Here is a 22,371-nt window from a genome sequence, read left to right as displayed (position 1 = left end):
AAAAAAAACAAACAAACCAAAAAACCAGCAAGCTACACCAATCTAAGTAAAATGTATCCAATATGGGACACATGACAATGACCACGCATAAACAATAAAAATGGTCTTTGAAACAGTGTTCTATATTTTGGGTTTTTTGTTGTTGTTGTTGTTTTGTTTTTATGTTTTTTGAGATGAGGTCTCCTTGTAGCCCAGGATAGCCTCAAAGTGGTTTGTAGTTTAGAATGACCTTGAACTCCTAAACTTTCTGTCTCCACGTCACAAGAGCTGGGGTTATATGAATGACGCACCATACTTGGATAAAATAAAGCACTGGGCTGTAAACAGAGAACTGACCCTAACCAGATTTTTCATGTGTGGACAGATAGGCCGCCCAGAAAGAGAAAGGCAGAGCGCCCCCTACAGACCTGCCGGCTGCGCAGGGCTTCCTGCACATCTCCATCCAGCTCCTTGAGCTCCGCCAAGGTGTGCTCCAGGTCTGCAGAAATCAGATCCTTGGCTTTGGTGAACTTCTCCTGCTCCTTGTGACTCAAGGCACTCATGATCCTCAGGCTGGAGAGGACTTCCTCCTGGTGGATCTGGATCTTTCGGATCTCCTCCTGGATGTCCTGGAGGCTGAGGTCAAGGCACACCGGCCCACTGAGCTCCGCCTTCACCCTCCGAAGCCAGTCCAGGGAGCGGCTCATTTCCGTCTGGAAATCTATGCTCTGTACCATTCTGCTCTCGCACTCTGTCACCATCTCCCCGACGCCAGATGTCAACTGTTTCAGCTCCTCCTGCCAGGACTGGACCTGACCCTTGGCTTTCTCGTAAGCCGAGGGATCGAGGTGTGGAGTAAGATCTTCCAGGTGGACAGCCACTCGTTTGAGCAGAATCCCCGAGTCCTGCAGACTTCCTGCCAGCGAGTGGTAGACTTTGAGCTTCTCCTCTGCAGGCAGCGTTTCCTCCTTCACTTTGGCCTGCTGTGTTTTCACGGCTTCCAGTTGACGCTCCAGCTGTCCGCACATCCTCGCATGCTCTTTGTAAGCGCTGGTGGTGTCTTCTAACAAACTCACCCTTTGCTCGGCTTGTCGCTTCAGTCTGTGATACAGGGTGGCCAGCTGTAGCATCTTCTCTGGCTTCCAAGGCTGACCTGTGCTGCGAAAACTTTCTTTTTTCTGGTTCAGTTCGTTCACGGCTTCCCCAAGGCCTACCACCTCACCCAGAAGGGCTCTGCAGCTCTCTTGAAGAGACAGGCTCTCCTCAACGATCAGGTCGGAGGGCATTTTTCTCATCTTCAGGAACTGGTCTTCTAGTTCACCCAGAGACTGGGTTGTTAACTCGATCAAAGAAGCATATTCCTTTCGGGCCAGAATTGCTTCCTGGATTTTATAGAACTTGTCCTTGGCCAAGGCAACAATGACATTGAATTGTTGGGGCAGAGCACTGAGTTTTTCACTGAGGTAAGAATGGTCAACTTCATTTAGCGATGGGAGCATGGCTTGCCCAGTCCTCTGCAGTGTGAGCAGAAGGTTTTCATACTCGGGAGATTGTTCTAGAATGTTCTGGTATTTGTCCAGTTGTGCATGGAGCTCAACCCCCTCATTCATGAGATTGATTTCGGGAAATGTGATGATGTCTGCTTGTTTAAGCCAATGGCAGGCTTTATCAAAATCTTCCTTAAAATGCTTTCTAGAAACTAGGCTCTTCTCTAGCTCCTGCAACCGGTGACTACATTTTTGCAAAACGGTGTCATAGACACTCTGCAACTCTTGAAGCTTTCCCAGCACTTCTGGTCTTTCTGGCTCTATTATTCCTTTCATTAATTCACGACCCTGTGCCCAAAGTCCAGTGACCTCATTTTGGTAAGTCTTAAGACTGGCCTGGGCGGTCTTACATGTTTTGACCTGCTTGCTCACATCATCTGGAAGCAGGCAGATATATTCCCGGAACATGATCTTTCGCTCATGTTGTTGGATTTGGCTGGTGGCCTGAAAGACTGCCATGAGAAACTGGGTTTTCTCAGACAAAGCCTTGTTCAAGTACTTTCTTCGCTGGCCCACTAGGTCACTGAGACAATTCACATGCTTCTGAGCATCCGAGAGTGCCTTCTGGATTACCTTCCGCTCATTGAGGCCAAGGTCAGCCATCACACGATCTGCATCCTTCATCAGTGACTTCAGGAGCATCTGTTTGGCCTCCAGCTCACTGCAGATGGCCAGGTGGTCCATGAGGAGGTTCTGAGCCATGTCGGGAGGTGGGCTCTGCTTCAAGGCCTCCACAATGTTGGGTTGTTGCTCCTCAGCCCACTCCATCAGCTCCTGGAACCTGGATTGTACCACACTCAGTTCCTCCAAGTTGGTGACCGACACCTGGATTTTCCTTTTGACAAGGTCCTCGAGCTGAAACCAGCGTCGCTCGAAGTGACTGGTCTGCTCCCTCACCAACTCTCTGTCCTCTAGACTCAGGTGCTCTATCAGTTTCTGCTTGCGGTCTTTCAGGTCTTCAATGGCATACTTCTTCTCCTGCAGTGCCAAGGCTAACTTCTTCAAAGCCTCCAGGTGGACAGCTGTGCTTTCTGCATTGGATCTACACATACACAAACAACACAGGAGCAAGTCAGTTCCTTACCCTCTTAAATAACATTTCAACATTTTCATTGAGTGGACATTCATAACTTAGATTCACCATGGCTACCTCAGTTTGTGGTTGACTGCTATAGCTGTTGGCATCAGGAATTCAAGTCTCATCTGGCCCTTGAATCAGATCAAGATGTCTATGGGCTTCTCAACTCCTTACTAGACAATGCTGCCTTCCAACCACATCTCCATGTGCCTTTAGCTTTCCCTGGATCTTATAATCTTCCTAGAAATATGATATGTGCGGTGTCACATACAGAGAAGCAGATCTACTGACTCATGAAAACAATCAATAATAGCATTACAGTCATTCTTGTTGGATCATGGTACAATAAACAGTAAAGTGCTGGATGGCATATTCTAGAAGGTATACCCAATGGCTCAGAAGCTGTCTATATGTACTTGGATATTTATATGTCTCTGTACTTAGATATAAGAAAATTTTTTAAATAAATGTGTGATTTAAATCATCATTTTGTTTTTCATTACAAAGCTGGATTTTATAGTCTCTTGAATTTACAGATGATCCATTCTGAAGTATGAGAAATCAGACTTGTCAGTATGATTGAGTTTGGTCTTGGATACATTGTTTAAAGTACCTATAGAATTAATGTAAGCCAGATTTATGGGGACGTATAGCTGATATTGACTGCATCTATTGAAAAAAAAAAACCAGTAAATTGCTGAACATCAAGAAGGAGTAAAAATGAGAAAATGGTATGCCAAAATAAACAAGAGTAAAACATCACTATTATCTACCTACTTCTAAAATAATTTTGGTGTTTTGTATTGCAAAAACCTAATAGGTTATATAAGAAAGTTCATTTTTAAGTAGTTGTAGTGTTCAAAAGCATGGGGGTGTTTTCATATAATGTACTAGTGTGTGTGTGGAAGGCGGGCACTTACTTTTAAGAAATAAAAGCTATGAGGGATTCAAGGACCAGACATAAAGGGCATAATAATAACTGAATAAATAATAATAAAGGGCATAATTTAACTGAATGGCAAAATAATTTTCTAGGATATAACTGATGTGAATTGAAACTGAAATGTTCCCCCATAGGCTCCTGTGTTTGTTTTAGTGCCAGTGGGTGGCGCTGTTTGGAGAGTTGCAGAATCTTTAAAAAGTGGAGCTTTGCTAGAGAAAGTAGGTCACACGAAAGAGTGTTGTATAACTTAGTTTACTTCCTATCTGCTCTCTGCTTCCTGTTCCAGGACGTGATAGGCCAGATACATACCCCTGTCACTGTGGGGATGCTTATCACCTCAACTTCCCTCTACAATGGACTGCATTCTCCCAAACTCTGAGCCTAAATAATACTTGGTCAAAGCAATAAGAAAAATATCTTCTATAGTGACCAAACATGATGAAAGTACATGGAATATATGTAGCTCAGAGACTTGACAGACTTGCAGAGAAACTTCCGGGACATGAAGGTTCAAGATGGATCCACTTCAGAGTCATGGATGGCAACCAATGATGGGCAGTTAAACATAGTAGAAACATTCAGAGTTGTTATCTCTGGAACAGTGTCTGAGACCACAGACAAACCTGTCTCTCTTGCTTATTGGTAATTAGTATTAAATTAAACCAGGGACACCCCCCCCCATCTACACAGGCTCAACATTAGGATCTTAGCAATATTCTATCAACTTCTGACTTAGCATCATGGTGGCCCACTGGATAATTTCTGCTACCTGGCCAGGTTATCCCATTCTGTAGTAAATTTTTCGAGAAAGTCTTCAACAATATCCATGTGGTCGTGGTAATCGCGGCTTCTCTGAAGGTCCTGCTCTCTCTGTGCACACAGCTTGTCAGACTGGAGGCAAAGATCTTGCCACTGGTCGTTCAGGTGGCTTATGTCCTTGTGTTCAGGGGACTCCTGGCTCTTTGTTAATATGTCCACCTTTTCCACGATGGCACTCACGGAAGCCTGTTTGTCCTGCAGCTGCTTAGCAAAATCCTGAGGGTGAAAATGCAAAACAGACCAAAACACAGATTCAATACTTTTAAATATAGTGTAAAAAAAATCAGAAAATGTAAAAATCACCATTATCTCTGCTGAACATTAATTTCCAACTCTGGAAGACAAGGGTAACTTTGATACTTCCTTGCTTTGTGCTATTTTGAGAAGTACAAACAAAATCTAAAAGTGTGTTTCTTTGAAGTAAGGTCTTAGTTTTCTCAAAATATATTGTATGAAAAAAAAAAGTTTAAGCCAGAAGGTGGTAGTGTACACCTTGAATCCCAGCACCTGGAAGGCAGAGACAGGCGGATCTCTGTGAGTTCCAGGACAGCCAGGACCACACAGAAAAACCTGTCTCGAAAAAAAAAAAAAAAAAAAACCACCACCAACAAAAAAACCCACCAAAACAACCCCACTTTTAAATTAAAAATTTAAAGAGTTTATGCTTTTTATGGAAAAAATAAATTTAATTTAGGATCCCTCCATTCTTTTTATTTTGTAGTTACAAATAGTATTCAGCAGAAAATATAAATAACTCATCATCAAAGAAAATAGTCTGAAGGTTTATTTAAAATAAGATCCTCTTTCCAATTAAGTTAATATTCTGATAATAATTCTCAAATATACACATTATTTAGATTATAAATTATATTTCTGCTTCATTTAAATTAATTGCACATTAGGGCTGCATTTAACAAATGGGCTTACATCCCTCCAGCTGTGGCTATATGGCAATAAAAATCGGAACAATGAGGCCCTGTGTTTGTTGAACAGCAGTCTCCTAGTTCTGTGGGCCAAAGGTCAGCTATCCTGCTTGCACAGAGTGAATGTTTCATATGAAAATGTCCCTATAGAACCCTGAGAATATACATGAAATATTATTTGTTTACTTACTGAGACAGGGTCTTGCTATATTGCCTGGGCTAGTCTTGACCTCCCGGACTCAAGCCATTCTCCTCCCCTAACCTTGAAGTATGGAGGACTACAAATGTGTGTCACTGTGCTCAACCTAGTTCTGTTTGCTGCTCACACTCTTAGTCCTTCAGTGGCTGTCCTAGTGTCTATGGACTCCAGCACCCGGGCATATTGAAATGAATGTATTGAATACATTGCATCTCTTGCTCTGTTCCTGGCCTCCGTTATACTCCTCGGGGAGACATTAGTTCCCACCTTTACTTGAGAGACCATGTTCTGAGCAATATTGAGCTCCAGCTCCGAGTGCCTCCTCTTCATGTTCTGCAGCTGTTGGTCAGCGTCCTGCAGGTAAATCCAGAGCTCGGCCTTCAGGTGCTTGATCTCTTCCCAGCCCTGAGTTAGGTTCTGTGCTTGGACCAGCCTTTGTTCAATCTGGAGGAAACACAGTTAGATGCTATCAGTTTCCCACAGACACATCTCTGTTCAGTGACTCGGAGGGGTGGGCTGTCAGTGGGTCCACAGGCAGAGCCCAACATCGTGCTCACAACCAGCTAGATTTGGAAAACATTTCTTTATTTGTGTTGAGAAAAGCAGACTTCCTTTATGCTTAAGGGTTTCTAAAGAATTAAAACATCTATGAGTCCTCCCATGTGATTTTAACCAGTGCTGTGAAGATCCAAAACATTTTAAAAGTGTATGAGATCAAAAGCTGCCCCAAGAGCTTTTCCCATCAGGCTGAGCAGTAGACACACTATTTTACTGGTAAATTGGGGTTGGAGTAATTAAGAAAGGCTTACATCTCTAATACATGTGTCTTTTCATCTCATAAAACTCTGAGGTTTTGATGTTTTTTGTTTGTTTGTTTTGTTTTCTGAAACAGAGAATCATACAGCCTAGGGTGGCCTGGAAGTCCTGACAATCCTCCTGCTTCAACCTCCCTGACCCCCACCTCAGCTGTGGGATCACAGACTCACCACACTGCTACACACTGCCCTGTTAATGTTTTAGATTGTCTTTGCATCCGCTTTGCTGGCTTTTGGAAGCATATAATTTGTTTTATTATGTCTATTAAAGATACTTAGATTGCATCACCTTTTGGAAGGATTTAAGCCCTAACCCCTAGCAGGCCTGATGCACAGAAGCCAGGACACAGGGTGCTCTGGGCTGAGTATTACTTCAAGAAGAAAAGAACACCAGAAAAGGTGTGAGAGAATACGGAAATGGCAAGAGGCTGCCAATCAGAGTGGAGAAAGCTACAAACGGCAGTGATTGCACCGACTGAATGATTCAGCCGTGATCCCACTACATTAGTGTCCACTTTCATCTCCGTGGTGGCTAAAATTCATCTATTAATTCACTCTTATGATCTAAGAGGATTATAGCAAGAATATCCCCAGAAGTATATTCTTTAAACCTCACAGCCTTTGAAGAAGATTTGAAGAAGAGAGAACATAACCAAACAGACAATGTGCTGTGATCATGAATTTTTTTTTTTTTTTACCAGCTGCTCCGTTTGCTGAATGTCTTTTGCGGTGTTTTTCACTGAGGAGTTTGACAAGTCGCACATGGAGCAAAGGAGATCCAAATAGGTCCTTGCCTGCTCTTGCAAAGCTCTGAAGTGTTTGACCTGAAAGAAAAAAAAATGTAATGGTCAGAGTCCATTAGCCAGGTGCACTGTTTAGGCAGCACAGCGTGTGGTTGGTGGCATTTTATGGATGTTTCAAAAATCATCTTGTTTTGTCAGTGTTTTTGCCGCTGTCCTGAAATATATTGGTGACTCACGGGAGAGAATTCCAAACACACTGGCGGATCTGTTTGTCCACCATCTGGTTTGCATTATAATTAAAGCCGTCTGCGTGGTCTGGGAAAGGGGGAAAACCCAAGGCTTGTCTCCAGTCTTTCCAGATTTTCTCACAGCATTTGCATGTCTTTTTTGCATCAGGAAAAGAAGTCACAGCCTACTCTTCTCTGCTCATTCACATGCTTGTGTATAGCGTGGAGTCGAGACCACAGCCAGGGTGAGCTGGGAAGCTTCTTTGGAGTGATGTGCCCTGTGTATAGTGTGGAGATGAGACCACAGCCAGGGTGAGCTGGGAAGCTGCATTGGAGTGATGTGCCCTGTGTGTAGTGTGGAGTCGAGACCACAGCCAGGGTGAGCTGCGAAGCTTCACTGGAGTGATGTGGCTATTTAAATCCCAAGAGTGGCTTATGTGAGTAGATTTTTTTTTTTTATAGAAACACAGAAACATGCGTCTCTATGATGCTTATCATCGAGGAAGTGTACGTTTTAGATACTGGGCATAAAGCAGTCCACACAACACAACCCCTGTGGTGATATATTGTGTGTCACATAAAGCTTGCCTGAAGATCAGAGAACAGAACAAGCCACTATATTAAACACAGAGGCCAGGCAGTGGTGGCACACACCTTTAATCCTAGCACTTGGGAGGCGGAGATCCGTCTGGGATCTCTGTGAGTTCAAAGCCACCCTGGACTACATGAGATTGACTCGGTCTAGGAGAGAAACACTGGTAGAACACACCTTTAGTCCCAGTACTTGGGAAGCACATACCCTTACTGGTTGGGTGGAGAAAGGTATATAAGGGGTAAGGAGACAGGAACTAGAAGCCTTTTCAGCGAGGAGGGTTTTTCAGGCTGAGGAGTTGGTGAGGTAAGAGGTGTTGGCTGTGGCTTGCTCTGCTTCTCTGATCTTTCAGCATTTACCCCAATATCTGGCTACAGGTTTTTTATTAAAAGACCATTTAACATTTGAGTTACAAACCTGGCCATCACAGAACTGACATTCTTCTAAGGGCAGACAAGGTAATATGTCATTGTGCTAAACACCATGTAGAAAAATAAAGCTGATGAGAGGATTGTGCGGAGGAAGCCCCGCTACCCCACAGGCAGCATATCTCCAAGACTGCTCAGAGGATTAGATCTGAACATACTGAGGAAGCTAGCCATCAAACAGGGTAAGGACAATCTACACAAATGGACACTGGGTACAAAGTCTGGAGCAGAGGGAACAGAGCAGAGGTCAAGGGAGTAGACAGAGACCAAGTCACAGGGGCTCTCACAGGGAATTAATTACATCTTAGTAAAAAGCTGAAGACAAATGGCTCAATACAGCTCACAGTCTAAAGAAAATGTGCTGTGTGCCTACAGTGGGGTTTTATTCTGCTCCAAGGAAAAAATGAAAGTATGTTCTGTGAACGTGAATAGATAGAACTGGAATCTACTATGTTAAATGAAATAAGCCAAACATCCCAGTGTACTGGTTTCTGCCTCTAGTCAACATCAACAGTCTCCAATCTCAGAAACATTGACATCTTAGGCAAATAGCTCTTTGAGGGGAGGTCTGTCCTGTACACTGTGGGATGTTCAGTAGCATCCTTAGACTGTACCTGCTCAGAACCAACGCCATCTCAACTACTGTTAATCATGGTGTCTGACTATGTGCTTAATCATGACTAAATGACCCTGGGGTTGGGGGTAATATGATGTCACCCAAGTCTAGACCACTGTACCAGTCTCATCAGATTTTAGAAAGTAAACTCTTTGCTACCTCAACTCTTCCTTTGTTAGACAAATTATGATGACAGCCTACTTAGAGACTGTGGAGTAAAATTTCTAATTTTGGCTGAAGGATAATGGAATGGTATTGGAAGTATCCTGACCAGGTCTTGGCCCAAGTGCTACTCTTAACATGGAGTGAACAGTCTACAAGAGGACACACATAGCAATGGAGAGCACAGAGGACTTGTTGGCTTCTCATGTGGATATAATAAATACAGATCTATTTCCCACCATGTGAGAAGCAGTGCCTTTGTATTCAACATGCAAAGTGACTGGTGTTTCACTTCCAGTTAGTCTTACTCATCAGTAACCAGTGTGAACAGCATCACCCCACGTCCCGTGACCAAGGCCATGACCCATGGCCCAGACAGATGAATGTTTAGAAATGACAAGAGAATAAGCTGTCAAGATTTGAGTTTTAAAAATACATGTAGTTTAAAGGATAATGATTTATTCTGTGATTAATAAAGTTATTTTAAGTCTAACCAGTAGAAACAGTTGCAAAGGATTATTGCTAGCATTAACTTCCAAGGCAAATCTGGCATACTTTTTCTCATCTCCCCAATTCCTATTCCATGCCTTATAAAAACATGTAACTCTGAATGGGATCAAATCACTGTGTCAATCTCTTGTGGTCACATGGAGTGTTGCTGGTACGTGTTTATGGAGTACTTAGTACAGGAGAGGTACCAGAGAGTCAAATGCAACTTAGGGCCACAGTGCAGATGCTGGTCAAAACCTGACTCCGAATCTGCCTCTGTGTGGAGTGCTCCAGCCATATGTCTGTACTAGTCAACTGTAAGAGGCCTGTACAGTTTGGCATGAAGACAGTATCCAGCAAGGAAAACATTAACTAGTTGGAACAAAACAAAGAAAGAAGAACAGAAAGAAAATTTGACAAAACAAAATTCCTTCGTCTTCAGTGTCTCAGATCCAGATGGCCCACAGCCTCTAATTCTCTTTTGTGGCTACTTTCAAGTGGGTGGCAGGCATACAGAAAGGCTGTGGGAGGGCAGCAGGGCACAGAGCTACAGACTCAGGAACCTGAGCAAGATCAGCGTGTGCCTCCTGGTTGGAGTAGTGCGTCCTGCCCTGTTCTGGCAGAAAGCCATTGTGAGAAACACTTTTTGGGTGGGAACAAAGAAGAAAAATTGAGCTTTGTTTTGGAATGTTTTAAATAGAATACATCAATAATCAAGGCCCACATAGAAAAGGACTGACTCAAGGAAGCTCACAGTGGAAAGAAAATGTGGTCAGTGGATATGATGGAGATTTAATATTCTGCCATAAAGCAGAATGACGGAACTGAGCACTACCATGTCAAGCAAAACAAGACAGACAAAGAGGGACAAGCATCATGGATTTTCTCACACATGGAATTTAGAGATGGAAAAGTGGACTTGAGAGTAAATGTGGGCTATTAGGGACACAGAGGGAGGCAGGGGAAGGGTAAGAGAAGGCAGAAAAGTTGTGTTCAGAGGATGTGCAAGAATGCTGTAAGGAAACTCCTGTTTCATATAATTTAATATACAATACAAATTACAAAATTGAAAAACCAGAGTCTAAGTAGCCTTTAATTATTTTTTTTCTTAGCTTAAAAAAAGGCACATTTTCCCCCCCGTTACAGTGCTTTCCAAAGTATAATGTGTGCACTGATGTGAACTTAAATAATGTAAATCACTTAAGCCAGTTCACACTGGGAATGGAATAAACGGGCACGTTCTCTATGAGGATTACATGACCAAGGGTGTTCTATTGATCTCCGAGGTAAGAAAATTGAAAATTTTTACTTGATACCATGAATTTATCTGGCAGTAATAACATTTGCAACTAAATTCCTCTATGATATTTTCCCACAAGATTTGCACTGCATGTTAATCTGCTAAGCACAGAGGTTTTTAAATATGTCTTCCTATCCTAATGAAGTTTCTGTAGCATGATTATGAGCCTGCAGATGTCATATTAATATGCAGTAGACTCCTTTCACGGGACAACCATTAACATTCCCTTCATCATGCACTCAGCAACCACTTCCTAAGCACCTCATCTGTGGACAGAGAGAAACGACAGAGGGGGAAGTCACTATCACTTTTCTGTTTACAACTCACATACTTTGTGAGATGACATTTGAATTTCGGCATAGTTCGGAAGCGTGTGTACAGCTGGCTCTCTGGCCTGAGATTCTGCACCCACAGCCTCAGTCCACTGACAACATTGAGGAAAATCAAAGTTGTGTCTGTCGGGAATCTGCACAGACATATTTCCTCATCATAGCTGCCTACACAACTTCACGGCAGCGATCTCTGCAGGATTACATTGCATGAAGTACTCAAAATACTCTATAGATAGAAAGAGTCTGGGTGGACATGGGTAAGTTCATTGCTGATATCACACACAGCATTTTCAACAAGGGACTGAAAACCTGCATGTTGTGGTATCCACAGGGTCGCTGGAACCATTTCCTCATGCGTGTTGAGTAACCGTTGGACTTGCAAGCATCATTTCACATAGGAGAGAACTCAGGCTCAGAGAAATGAAGTGATAGAGTCAATAGCCACCTACTGATAAGGCTTTAGAGTTGAGCTTTGGTGAGAGAACCATACTCTTTCTATTCCACAGGTCCACACGCCTGTGTAAGAACACCGGCTGTGAGGTCAGACTTCATTCATAACTTTGCTATTCCTAGAAGCCAGCACAGTTTTGAATGAATGAGTGACTCATAAGAATAATAAACTTCTCAGACTCCACTACCTGCTTAACAGCTTCTGCCCTGCTGAGAGGTGGCTGTGGGCTGGGCTTCAGGTCTGGCTGGACTGCAGAGATCCATGCTTGGCACTGCTGCAGGGTGTCTTGCCGGCTGACATGCTTCTGAAGTTCATATTCCAAACTGCGATATACCTGAGACAGAATGGTGCCAAGATATTAGAGTTGACGTCTGCCTCTGCACACATCACTATAACTGAAGAAGCATGAAATCCTTAGGACTCCCTAGCACCATGTCCATATCTAACATGACTGAATGAGTTCCAAAAGGATAAAAATTACATTGGCCACAGCACACTTTATAATTCCTTGATCTATCCACACATAACAATGTCATATATAACAGGCCCATTGTTCATATACAGGACAAAATCAGTTAAAGTACATGAGGTCATTGAAATAAATGAGAACATAAGACAGAGGTTCTCAAAGCTTCTCTCTGTTTTATAAATACTGCAGTTTTTGTTTCAACTAGGAGCTAAAACTGAAAGAATGAATCATCATCTTTTAAAAACAATCTAACTTCTCTAACGCTGATACTTTTGCTAGAAATAATAGCACATGGAGAAGTGGAGGAGTTTGGGCACACATTCCACCATGGAAGCTGTATTTAAGAACTACAGTCCAGGGACTTGGTGGTTCAGAACACTTGTCCCTCCAGAGGCCCCAGGTTTGGTTCCCTGCACCACATGACTGCTCACAGCCATTTGTCACGCCAGTCCCAAGGGACTAAGAGCCTCTTCTGCTCTCTGGAGGTACCGTGCACATTCGTAGTACAATACACACTCGGGCAAAACACTCCTACACATAAAATAAATATGTTTAAAAATTTTAAAAGAACCACAATTGGAATTCATTCATCTATTTTTTTCTGATATGACCATTCAATTAATTCATTTTCAATCATTTGATCAACTTGGCTACCTTAGTCAATAAAATGAGCTCGAGGCTGGCCAATATAACGTAATACGTCCTCGTTTCAAAAGAAAAAAAAAATGTTACCAAGGTAATTTTTCAAGTCTAAGAAATCAACTATATCATCTATAATTTATGTTTTTTCTCTCATTATAAACACAGATCAGTCTCTCTCCGAAGTGTGTCCCATTAGTTCCTCCTGGCAAGCCTAACATAGTCCTTTAAAATCAGACAGAAACATCTGACATCGTTTAAAAATACTATAATAGCTGGGTGTGGTGGCACACACTTCTAATTCCAGCACTCTGGAGGGAAACATAGGCAGATCTCCGAAAGTTGGAGGCTAGCCTTGTCTACATAGTAAATTCTATGCCAGCCGGGGTGACGTAGCAAGACTCTGTTTCAACAACAACAAATAAACAAACAAATAAGAAAACCCACCACCACCATCAGCAAAAAAACAAAAAAAAAAATCAAAGTAACAAAATCTAAAGCCTACAACAATAGAAATCAACTTGCTTACAATGCTAGTTTCTATTAGAAGAACAATTCTTATTTATTGTAGATTTATTTCTATGACATTGAGAATGTAGTTTTGTGGAAATACATCCATTAAAGTATAATTCAAAACTGATACAGACTTATTCCATGTTTTCAATTTTTATACAAGTGCCCCAAAATACTGAGTTAGAGTAGAAAACCAGGCCTTACAGTGTTAAAAATTAATGATGATGAGAACAAAAATGCATTTATTTTAGTGCTACAGGATAAATAGCAAACTATGGGGGAAATTTGATGTTGTGTAAAAAAAATAAAACTAAAACTGCCAATATAACTTTTTCTTTCATTTGCTTTGAGACAGGGTCTCACTTTGCAGCCTAGGCTGGCCTTGAACTCCTGGCAACCATCCTGCCTAAGCCTTCCAAGTGTAGGCTTTATAGGCATGAGCCATCACACCCAATTTAGCAAACAGCTTCTGTCTTTGTTTTGTTTTGTTTTTTGAGACAGTGTATCATGTCACCCAGGCTGACTTGGAACTTGCAATGTGGTATAGTATGGGTGACTATGACCTTCTGTGGCCTCTATTTCCATAGTGTTAAGAGTACAGACACGCCGGGCGGCGGTGGCGCATGCCTTTAATCCCAGCACTCGGGAGGCAGAGCCAGGCGGATCTCTGTGAGTTCGAGGCCAGCCTGGGCTACCAAGTGAGTCCCAGGAAAGGCGCAAAGCTGCACAGAGAAACCCTGTCTCGAAAAACCAAAAAAAAAAAAAAAAAAAAAGAGTACAGACACGTGGCACCATTCTTGGTTTATATATGCTGAGCCTCAGACCCTGGGCTGCACACTAGAGAGACACTGTACCAAGTGAGCCACATCTGGAGCCTACTATGTTAGCATAATTAATCCTTTGTTAGAAGGATTGGATAGAAGTGAATGTCTGAATTTCCAAGCTTCCTCACATGGAGCAGACGATGCCTGGCATGTTTGTTTTGCCATGAACTCCATCTTTTTTCTGTCTGCCAAAACACCAAAACTACTCCAAAGATTTAGGCATCAACCCTATTCTTGAAAACCTAGCCTTCCTCTTCCATCCATCGCTACATGGAACACCCTGGAGCACTCACCCTCTGGGCTGTGCTGCAGATGGCCGAGTAGCTGTCCTTCGTGCCCTGCAGGTGAGCTTGCACACTCTGTTTCTGCTTTGCTTGTAGGTGGTCTGGACACTGCCCGACCAAAGTATCGCCTTTGGTTTTAAGGTCATCCAGGCGGTCTTCAAAACCTGCTATTTCTTCCATCATCGCCTGCAAAAAATGAAGCAGAGAGCCCGCAGGATTCCATTTTCAGCTTGAAACAACCTCTTTATTAAGCATCAAGTTTAAGGTCTAATTTTATGTGTCTAACAAACCTTTGAAAAGAGTTTTGTGATTTATCTTGGTGATGCATTAGGTAAAAAAGCAAATGAGTGTTTCAGGAAGCCACCAATGGGAAGAGTGAATGAGTTGTGGATTAGTCACATGACAGTGAGTTGGCTTTAAGACTAGACTGTGTTCACAGCTGGTCTCAGAGTGACATTGTTAAGATAACGCAGCCAGGGTAAAAGACGTCCATCTGTGTGTCAAGTCTATGTTATAACCTAGATATAGCTCTTACCTCAGATGATAGCATTACTATTTAATTTACTTACTGCTCTAGTTTCTGTAATAATATAATACTTACACCCAATAACATTTATATGAATAAAATAACTATCATGCTTACAGTTAATTGCCCACTGCAGTCCGGAAATCATAATAAGTGAGCTCTAATAGTATGGGTTGCCATTGCCATGTGATGAGGGGCTAAAGCAAGGAAGGTCATATCAATGTAACTTGGTAGTAAACAGCCAAGCCTCCCAGTTTTGGGCATGTCCTTCTGGACTTCAGCTCCCACCACTTTTCTCACATGCATTATCTAGTGAGCATGCTCACAGATTGTTTAGGGAGTAAGAAGCGAGCTTGTCACACGAGGCTTGAATCATTATTGGTCACACAATGCTCATGACAAGTGAGACATTCCAACACAAGGGTGCCTGGGTGGATACATCATCTCTACATAATGGAATCGCAGTTGGGCTCTCAGCAATGCTGCGATTTCCTTTTGTCCAGTGGGGGTGGGTGAGTGGATGTTAGACTCAACTGGAAACCACTTTTGTCTTCAGCTTAGGACAGACATGTTATATCCTAGGCTGGAGAGGGAGAGGGAGAGGGTGGAAGAAGGAGGGTGGGGGAGGGAGGGGAGGGGAAAGGAGAGGGAGAGGGGAGGGAGAGGGAGAAAGAGAGGGGAGGGAGAGGAGGATGGAGAGGGAGAAGCAGAGGGGAAGGGGAGGAAGAAGGAGAGGGAGAAGCAGAGGGGAAGGGGAGGAAGAAGGAGAGGGAGAAGCAGAGGGGAAGGGGAGGAAGAAGGAGAGGGAGAAGAGTGAGAGAGAGGGGGAGGGGAGATTCCTGCAGGAATGGACTTTAGGTTAGTATACATTAGGTTAGTATACATACTGGTTAGTCTTTTGTCAACATGACACAAGCTAGGGTCATCTAAGAACAAGGAACAGCAATTGAAAAAATGTCTCTATGAAACTGGTCTCTGGGCAAGTCTGTAAGGCATTTTTTTTTTTTTTTTGATTAATGACTGATGTGGAAGGGTCCTGTACACTGTGGGTGGGACCACTCTTGGGCAGGTGGCCTGAGTTCTATAAAAAAGCAACTGAGCAAGCCAGTATTCTGCATTCCTCCATGGTTGTTGCTTCTGTTCCTGCACTGAACCCCTGCCCTGACTCCCCTTCCTGATGGACCATGAGCTGTAAGGTGACATAAACCCTTTCCTTCCCAGGTTGCTTTGGCTTCCCATGCTTCCCGTGGTGGTTACCACAGCAACAAGATGCACAATAGGGCAGTTTATTCTTACAGCCTAACAATATCAGCACGAGAGTTGCTCATCTCCCATCTACGTACTGAGCATAGCCAACCCTACTTAGCTTCCAGGATCAAATGAGACCTGGCGTGTTCATAGACGTCTGGTCATAGATTAGTAGTTGGTTTTCTATTTCTATTTGTGAGGTTGAAGTTTTTCTCTGACAAAGAGGCTTATGGCTTCCCTGGCACACCACAGGGTATCGATCTACATCACAGATAAAATTATTTCTCATTAAGATCATGGCAGGTCATTCCATAAAATGGTCCACATGCCATCTGTCACCAGTACGTGTAATTACTAAGAACACAGACCTGCCAAGATAAGAAAGTCTGCTCTCAGTGTTGCTCTTTGTGGGTCACAAAATGCGTTCATGGATGCCATTCCCTAGAGTTTCCAGCACAGTTAGGAGGTGAGACAAGATGAGGACAAACTGTCCCCAGAGAGGCTCAGGTCCCAGCGAGGAAGGGTATGTGGCTAGCCTAGAATGCAGAATGACTCCCAGTCCTGTGTTCCATGGTTGGCATGTGTTTCTAAAGCAGAAGGAATCTCTTCCTGTGCTAAATGATCCATGCAGACTAAATTCCAAGACAGGAAAAAAAAATCTACGAGCTTAACAAAGTGCAACATGTTCGGAAGCTGAGTACTGAGATTTGAGTCATCTTTTTTTTTCCCCCCAAGTATCAAGTCCAGTGGCTCCAAACTGTCAGCTGCACTTGAGACTCACACCAGGTTCTTGAAACACGGTCATAGTTCAGAGCTGCACTTGAAGACACACTTGTGCACACCCACATGCATGTACGCATGCGCAGTAATCCACATGCAGACACATACGCAGTTGCAGGGCAGTCAAGGGCTCCCTGTGGTGAGATTAGCTGTACCTTGTGATGGGCGAGCTGCTGGGTAATGGTCTCTAGGCTGCTGGCCTCCAAAAGGTCAGGGGCTACCAGCCGGCTGGACATCTGCAGCAGCCACTTTTCTACCTCTTGGAGTTCACTGTTGTAGTCTTCGTGGTCTTTGACTTTGGCCTCCAGACTGGAGACACGCTCCTGCAAAACCAGGTATGTGTCAGAACTGGCCTTTGAGCCTACAACCTACTCAGAATTGTGTTATCTTTAAAATTGCCCAGGGGAGCTTGTAAGCTAGGCAGCTCGAATTGTGTCAGAAAACTACCAGGATGGGGCTAGGGTGCCGTTCCGGGGTAGAGTGTATGGTTAGTACATTCAAAGCCATTGGTTCCATCCCCAGCATCTAATAGGGAATTAATTATGTAGCAAATCATCAGGAATGGAAAGAATCAGCCATCATGCGATTAATATGCCTCTGACCCATGCCGGTCCTCAGAGGTCTGTAGTAAAAAGGAGGGGGACAGGTTTCGTCACATCCTGAGCAGTCAGCACTCACGGTGCTCCTCTCTCCCCTCACCTTTCCTACGCTGCAGAGGTCCTGGAAGTCACTTTGAAGCTTCTCGATCTTGTCCTTTAACGTCTGGTCCTGTACCAGTTCCAGGAGTGCCTCACCCTTCTCTCGCACCGAGTTCACAGACGGCTCGTGGGACAGCACCATTTGCTGCAGTGACTTGAATCACGGGGACGAAAAGGGAAAAGCAGCCATCTCATTTGGGTGAACAAGGAGGAGATAACACAGGTGCCTGTGGCAGCCACGACAGCACCTACCTCAGAGAAGGATCTGGCAAATACTGAGTCAATTACGTACAAAGCGGTAAAAGGAGAATAGTTTATCATAGCTTGTGCCATTTTAAAATATTATGAGGTTGGGGGAGCACATGGAACGGCCTCTCCGCAGTGGAGGGAAAATATAAAAATTGTCATTTAGCGAAACTGAACACAGCTCATATTTCTGCCTCCCACTTCATTACTTTCAGCAGAGACAAAGGTCAACAGGAAGGACTGTCTTTCAGTCTGGAGGTCACCATGTCGGTTGCAGCTGGCATTAGAGTTGGCCTTAGGTAGAGAATGTCCAGCACCATACTTGCTCAGACAGGCTCAAAGCATACTTAACTACACTAGGAAATGGATCCGAACTGGGGGAGGAGAGCAGGCGATTCTCATGAGTGCATCTTCAGGGACAAGCTGCCAGGCCTGGAGGGGAGGCCAGGCACAACACAGAAGCCAGAAATGCCACCAGCTTCTGCAGACACAGTTTGGGGTCAGCTTGCATGCTGTCATTCCTAAATCTGCTGCTAAATCCTTCAGGGCTATTTTCAAACCCAGATGGCCTACAACTCCGTCAAGGTATTGCGCCATGAATTTGAGACCACACACACACACACACACACACACACACACACACACACACATATGTAAATGTATATATACATGTATGTATATGTATATACATGTGTGTGTGTGTGTGTATATATATATATATATATATATATATATATGTCTTTCTATCATGATATTTATGCCAGATTTTCTTTAGTTAAGACCAGGTGGGCAGAAATGTGTATGGCATTCATGACAACACATCACATGTAAGTGGAAGCCAGCTTTGGTGATTATTTTGAAAGTCTGAGCAGGTAAAATCTATAACTTTCTTTACCTATTTATATATCCTCTCTATCTCTAGAATGTATTACTGCTCCTCCAAAAACTAAATTGCCCTGTGCTTAAGTATAATTGGTCAGTTAGAAGTTATTGTCTTTAAACTGTGCTATCTCATTTTCAATTTGCTGTGAGTCAGATTCCAGGACTGGGGAACCAAAGACAAAAAAACAAAAACAAAAAACAAACAAACAAACAAACAGAAATGACTACATGGGATAGATGTGTCGTCAGTGACAAAGGTCACATTTGGGAATCATGCAGTCAAGTTACAGGAAAAAAAGTTACAAAAATTTCTCAATAGATTTTTAAGCTTATGTGGTTGGCTTCATTCATAGCTACCTTCAGCTACATGAGGCCCTCAGGCTGGGAGTTGAACACCTTTGAAAAGATCCATATATCTGTATCACAAAGGTGTGGTGAATGATTTTATCAACTTTTGAATATTAGTCCCTAATAGGAAAAATCAATGCCAAAGCTATATATTTAGCTAATTATAGCTACATAAATCATCAGCAAAGAGGATATATAGGGGTCGCCTCAGTACCTCTGCAGGTGAACACTTTAGGAACAGACTCTCTCCCATTCAGTCCCTGCCTGGTTTCCACATGCATGTGTTAGTAGGTAGCAAGGGACTACCTTGTATTTGGATAGCTGCGCCTTTTTTTCATACAGTTCCATTTTGGGTTCTTCGGGCGTGTGCAGGATCTCCTGGTATTCTGCCATCCATCGGGTGAGCACTTTGCATTTATCTGAGAACTCTTTGGCTAAGTGAAGGCCCTTCTCCAGGCTCATGTGCTCCTTCCTCACGGTGCCGGTCAGGTCCTTCAGCTGCTCCATGTGGCCATGGATCTCCTTCCTCAGTGCCTCAGCCTCGCCCTCCTCCAGGAATTTCACAGCCCTCTCCCCTTTCTCCCGAGCCGATTTCAGCAAACTGTGGCCCTTCTCCATGTCTTTCAATAAAACCTGAGAAAGAGCGTGGGTTACTACTGCTGTGAAATAACCAAAAGCAACCTGAGGAGGAAAGGGTTTATTTCATTCACAGTTCTGTACAGCAGTTCATCATTGAAAGTAGTGAGAGCAGCTGCTGATGCTCAGCCTGCTCTCCTATAGAACCCAGGACCACCAGCCCAGGGGTGGCACTACTCACAATAGGCTGGGCCCTCCCCCATGGATCACCAGCTGAGAAAAATGCCCTATAGGCTTTCCTACAGCTCATTTTTTCCCACTGAGGTTCCCTCCTCTCCAAAGACTCTAACTTGTGTTGATAGAAAACCAGCCAGCACAGAGTACAAGTGTTAAGCACATGCAGTGTGGATCTTATTCTCTGCAAATAAAGTTTTTCAGATTCTATTTGCAATAATTCTGCAGGTCCTTAAAATAAGTTTTGGAATTTTTTTCCAAGTTGGACCTGTCAAGGAATCTGAAGTTCCCTTCTTTAATTCAACAGAAGATTTAAGTCTTCATCAATACACCCTTTTCAAATCAGAGACTTAAAAAGGAATCCTGTGTGTCTTTTATCCCCAGCAAACTTTTATCTCAAAAGATTTTGTTGACTAGTCTGTTAATACACCAGGATGTGAATTTAACATGCTAGTGTCAGGCTTTGCCTACATAAGATCTGGGGGACAGGTGCACATAGGCCATTCAGATGACTGCACATCACACCTGAGTAGCATCGGCTTTGGCCTTAAAGCACGTATAACCATATTTGGATTGAAGGTCATCATCCACTTGAATTGAAGGTCATTAACCACTTGGAGTCAGGAAGAGCACACATGGTTCTAGATCTACCCGGTAGAATAGGATCATGAGAGGAGGGAGACTGGGGCCAGAAGGATGCATGCCTACCTCCAAAGTCTTCAATTTTTTCCCCATCATTACTTCATCGACTTTATCAATTTTGGTAGCCACATTCTTGAAGTTTTTAAGAGTGGAGCCATACCAATCCGAATAGGAACTGAGGGATGATTCTGTTTCCTCGAGAGTCTGGATTTCCTCTTCTAAGAATTTTATTTGCTCCTGTGAAAGCAAAGAGAAGATTGAACCATGGACGAAAGTCCCAGGGCCAGGGCCACTGTGGACCATTAGACATCTTCTGTAGAAGTTGGTAAAGAAAAACCACTTAGGCTCACGATGTCAGCTGTCCCCTGTAAATGGCAGGGGTGTGGGGGCAGCTCACCAGCACTTGGAGCAGCAGGGCCTGGTACCGGGAAGTCAGCTGGGTGGCCTGGCTGCCCATCCTGCTGCTCACGTGGCTCTCCTCCAGGATCTCCTGGGCTCTCGTTCCTACCTCCTCAACTTCATCTCTGTGCGCTGACAGGTCTTCATGCCACTTCTGAGATGACGTAAGAATCAGAGAGAAAGGAACTTAGTCCTGGACATTCTTAGATAAGACAAACACTGTGTGTACCTCCTGAAGAGAACATGACTTCCACGTGTGTTTATGAATATATTTATTCCAAGATGCAATTTTGAAAGTGTGTCAGATATAATCTTTGTGAAAAATTATGTTACAACCGTGTGATGACGATTGTGTATCTATAACTCTAGGTACCTTTCTTTATATATTTTACTTTGGTGCAAATGCCTTTTTAAAAAAAGGGTTTCACATGTTGCAGTTTAATCAGTTTTGAGATACTGAAATGAATAATGCAAACAAATTACCAAGGGCTATACATTATTTTGGAAGTGTGCAAGGAACTTATGTAAACATTAGAAAGAAACTAGTCATGAATTGTTAACTTAAGGAGCTATGTTAGATCCCTTTCATATCATAACCATAATTGTAAAAGTTTGTCACTTCCATATTTTTATAAAGGAAGTCAGCAGACATGGGAAATAAATATAATAGTTTGATAAAACTGTATTCCTTTTTACATTTTTTTTAATAATTTTTAAAATTAGTTACTAATGTGTGTGTGCTTGCACGTGTGTGTGCTTGCCTGTGTGTGGAGGTCAGAAGACAACTTTAAGGTGGCTCTGTCCTTCCGGTATGGGGACTAGGGACCAAACTCAGGTAATTAAGGATTACCTGCTGAGCCAGCTCACTGACCCAGCACCAAACCACATTCTGTCTAGAGGAACCTGAGAAGTGATCGTTGTGAGGGGAGCCATTTCATCTTTTATCAACGTCCTAGATAAGCACAGAGAAAACCCGGAAGACATCCACCTCGGACAGACAACCACCTGATGTTTTCATGAAACAAACTGTGCAAGGCCCTTTGCTTTGACGAGGCCTGGGAATTCCCCGGAGTTGCACCTTCATCTGAAGCAACTGTATCTCCTTGGTGGATCGGCTACTCCGGCATTCGCTCCTGACGCTGGTCTTCTCCTCCATTCTTTCGAGCCACTCATCCACTTGCTGGAACTTTTGCTCCATCAGCCTCAGTTTGTTCACCACGGTGTTGAATTGCGTCCGGGTCTCAGCCAGTCTGTGCTGGTAAGCCTGCCAGTCCTGCCGAAGGGACTCCAGCACTCTGTCTTCCGCCTGGGGGATGCCCGAGGGGATCACGTCATCCCGGGTGTGCAGGACCGAGTTCAGCAGGGCCTGACCCTCTGCACAGTGCACCTGAAGCTCCTGCAGGAGAAAGGGCATGGCCAT

The 22,371-nt window shown here is 43.5% G+C and overlaps 1 protein-coding gene across 17 annotated transcripts in view; it reads right to left on the bottom strand.

Moving 5' to 3' along the window:
• Syne1 (spectrin repeat containing nuclear envelope protein 1) overlaps positions 1-22,371 on the bottom strand; it is a 477,641-nt gene that overhangs the window by 192,039 nt on the left and 263,231 nt on the right. For all 17 annotated transcript variants that reach the window (XM_052750933.1, XM_052750946.1, XM_052750935.1 and 14 more), the window contains 12 exons: positions 22,030-22,347; positions 20,950-21,105; positions 20,619-20,789; positions 19,407-19,733; positions 17,626-17,778; positions 17,082-17,249; positions 14,382-14,558; positions 11,831-11,977; positions 7,002-7,127; positions 5,756-5,932; positions 4,317-4,582; positions 408-2,568 (listed from right to left, as the gene is read on the bottom strand). In XM_052750933.1, coding sequence (XP_052606893.1) covers positions 408-2,568; positions 4,317-4,582; positions 5,756-5,932; positions 7,002-7,127; positions 11,831-11,977; positions 14,382-14,558; positions 17,082-17,249; positions 17,626-17,778; positions 19,407-19,733; positions 20,619-20,789; positions 20,950-21,105; positions 22,030-22,347 — 4,347 coding nt within the window. The remainder of the gene's footprint in view (positions 1-407; positions 2,569-4,316; positions 4,583-5,755; positions 5,933-7,001; positions 7,128-11,830; positions 11,978-14,381; positions 14,559-17,081; positions 17,250-17,625; positions 17,779-19,406; positions 19,734-20,618; positions 20,790-20,949; positions 21,106-22,029; positions 22,348-22,371) is intronic.

This window comes from Peromyscus californicus, unplaced genomic scaffold, assembly GCF_007827085.1.
Source record: "Peromyscus californicus insignis strain IS unplaced genomic scaffold, ASM782708v3 Scaffold_22__1_contigs__length_63687245, whole genome shotgun sequence".
Lineage (NCBI taxonomy): Eukaryota > Metazoa > Chordata > Mammalia > Rodentia > Cricetidae > Peromyscus > Peromyscus californicus.
The sequence above is the reverse complement of the archived record's forward strand: the minus strand, read 5'-3'. Positions and strand labels throughout refer to the sequence as shown.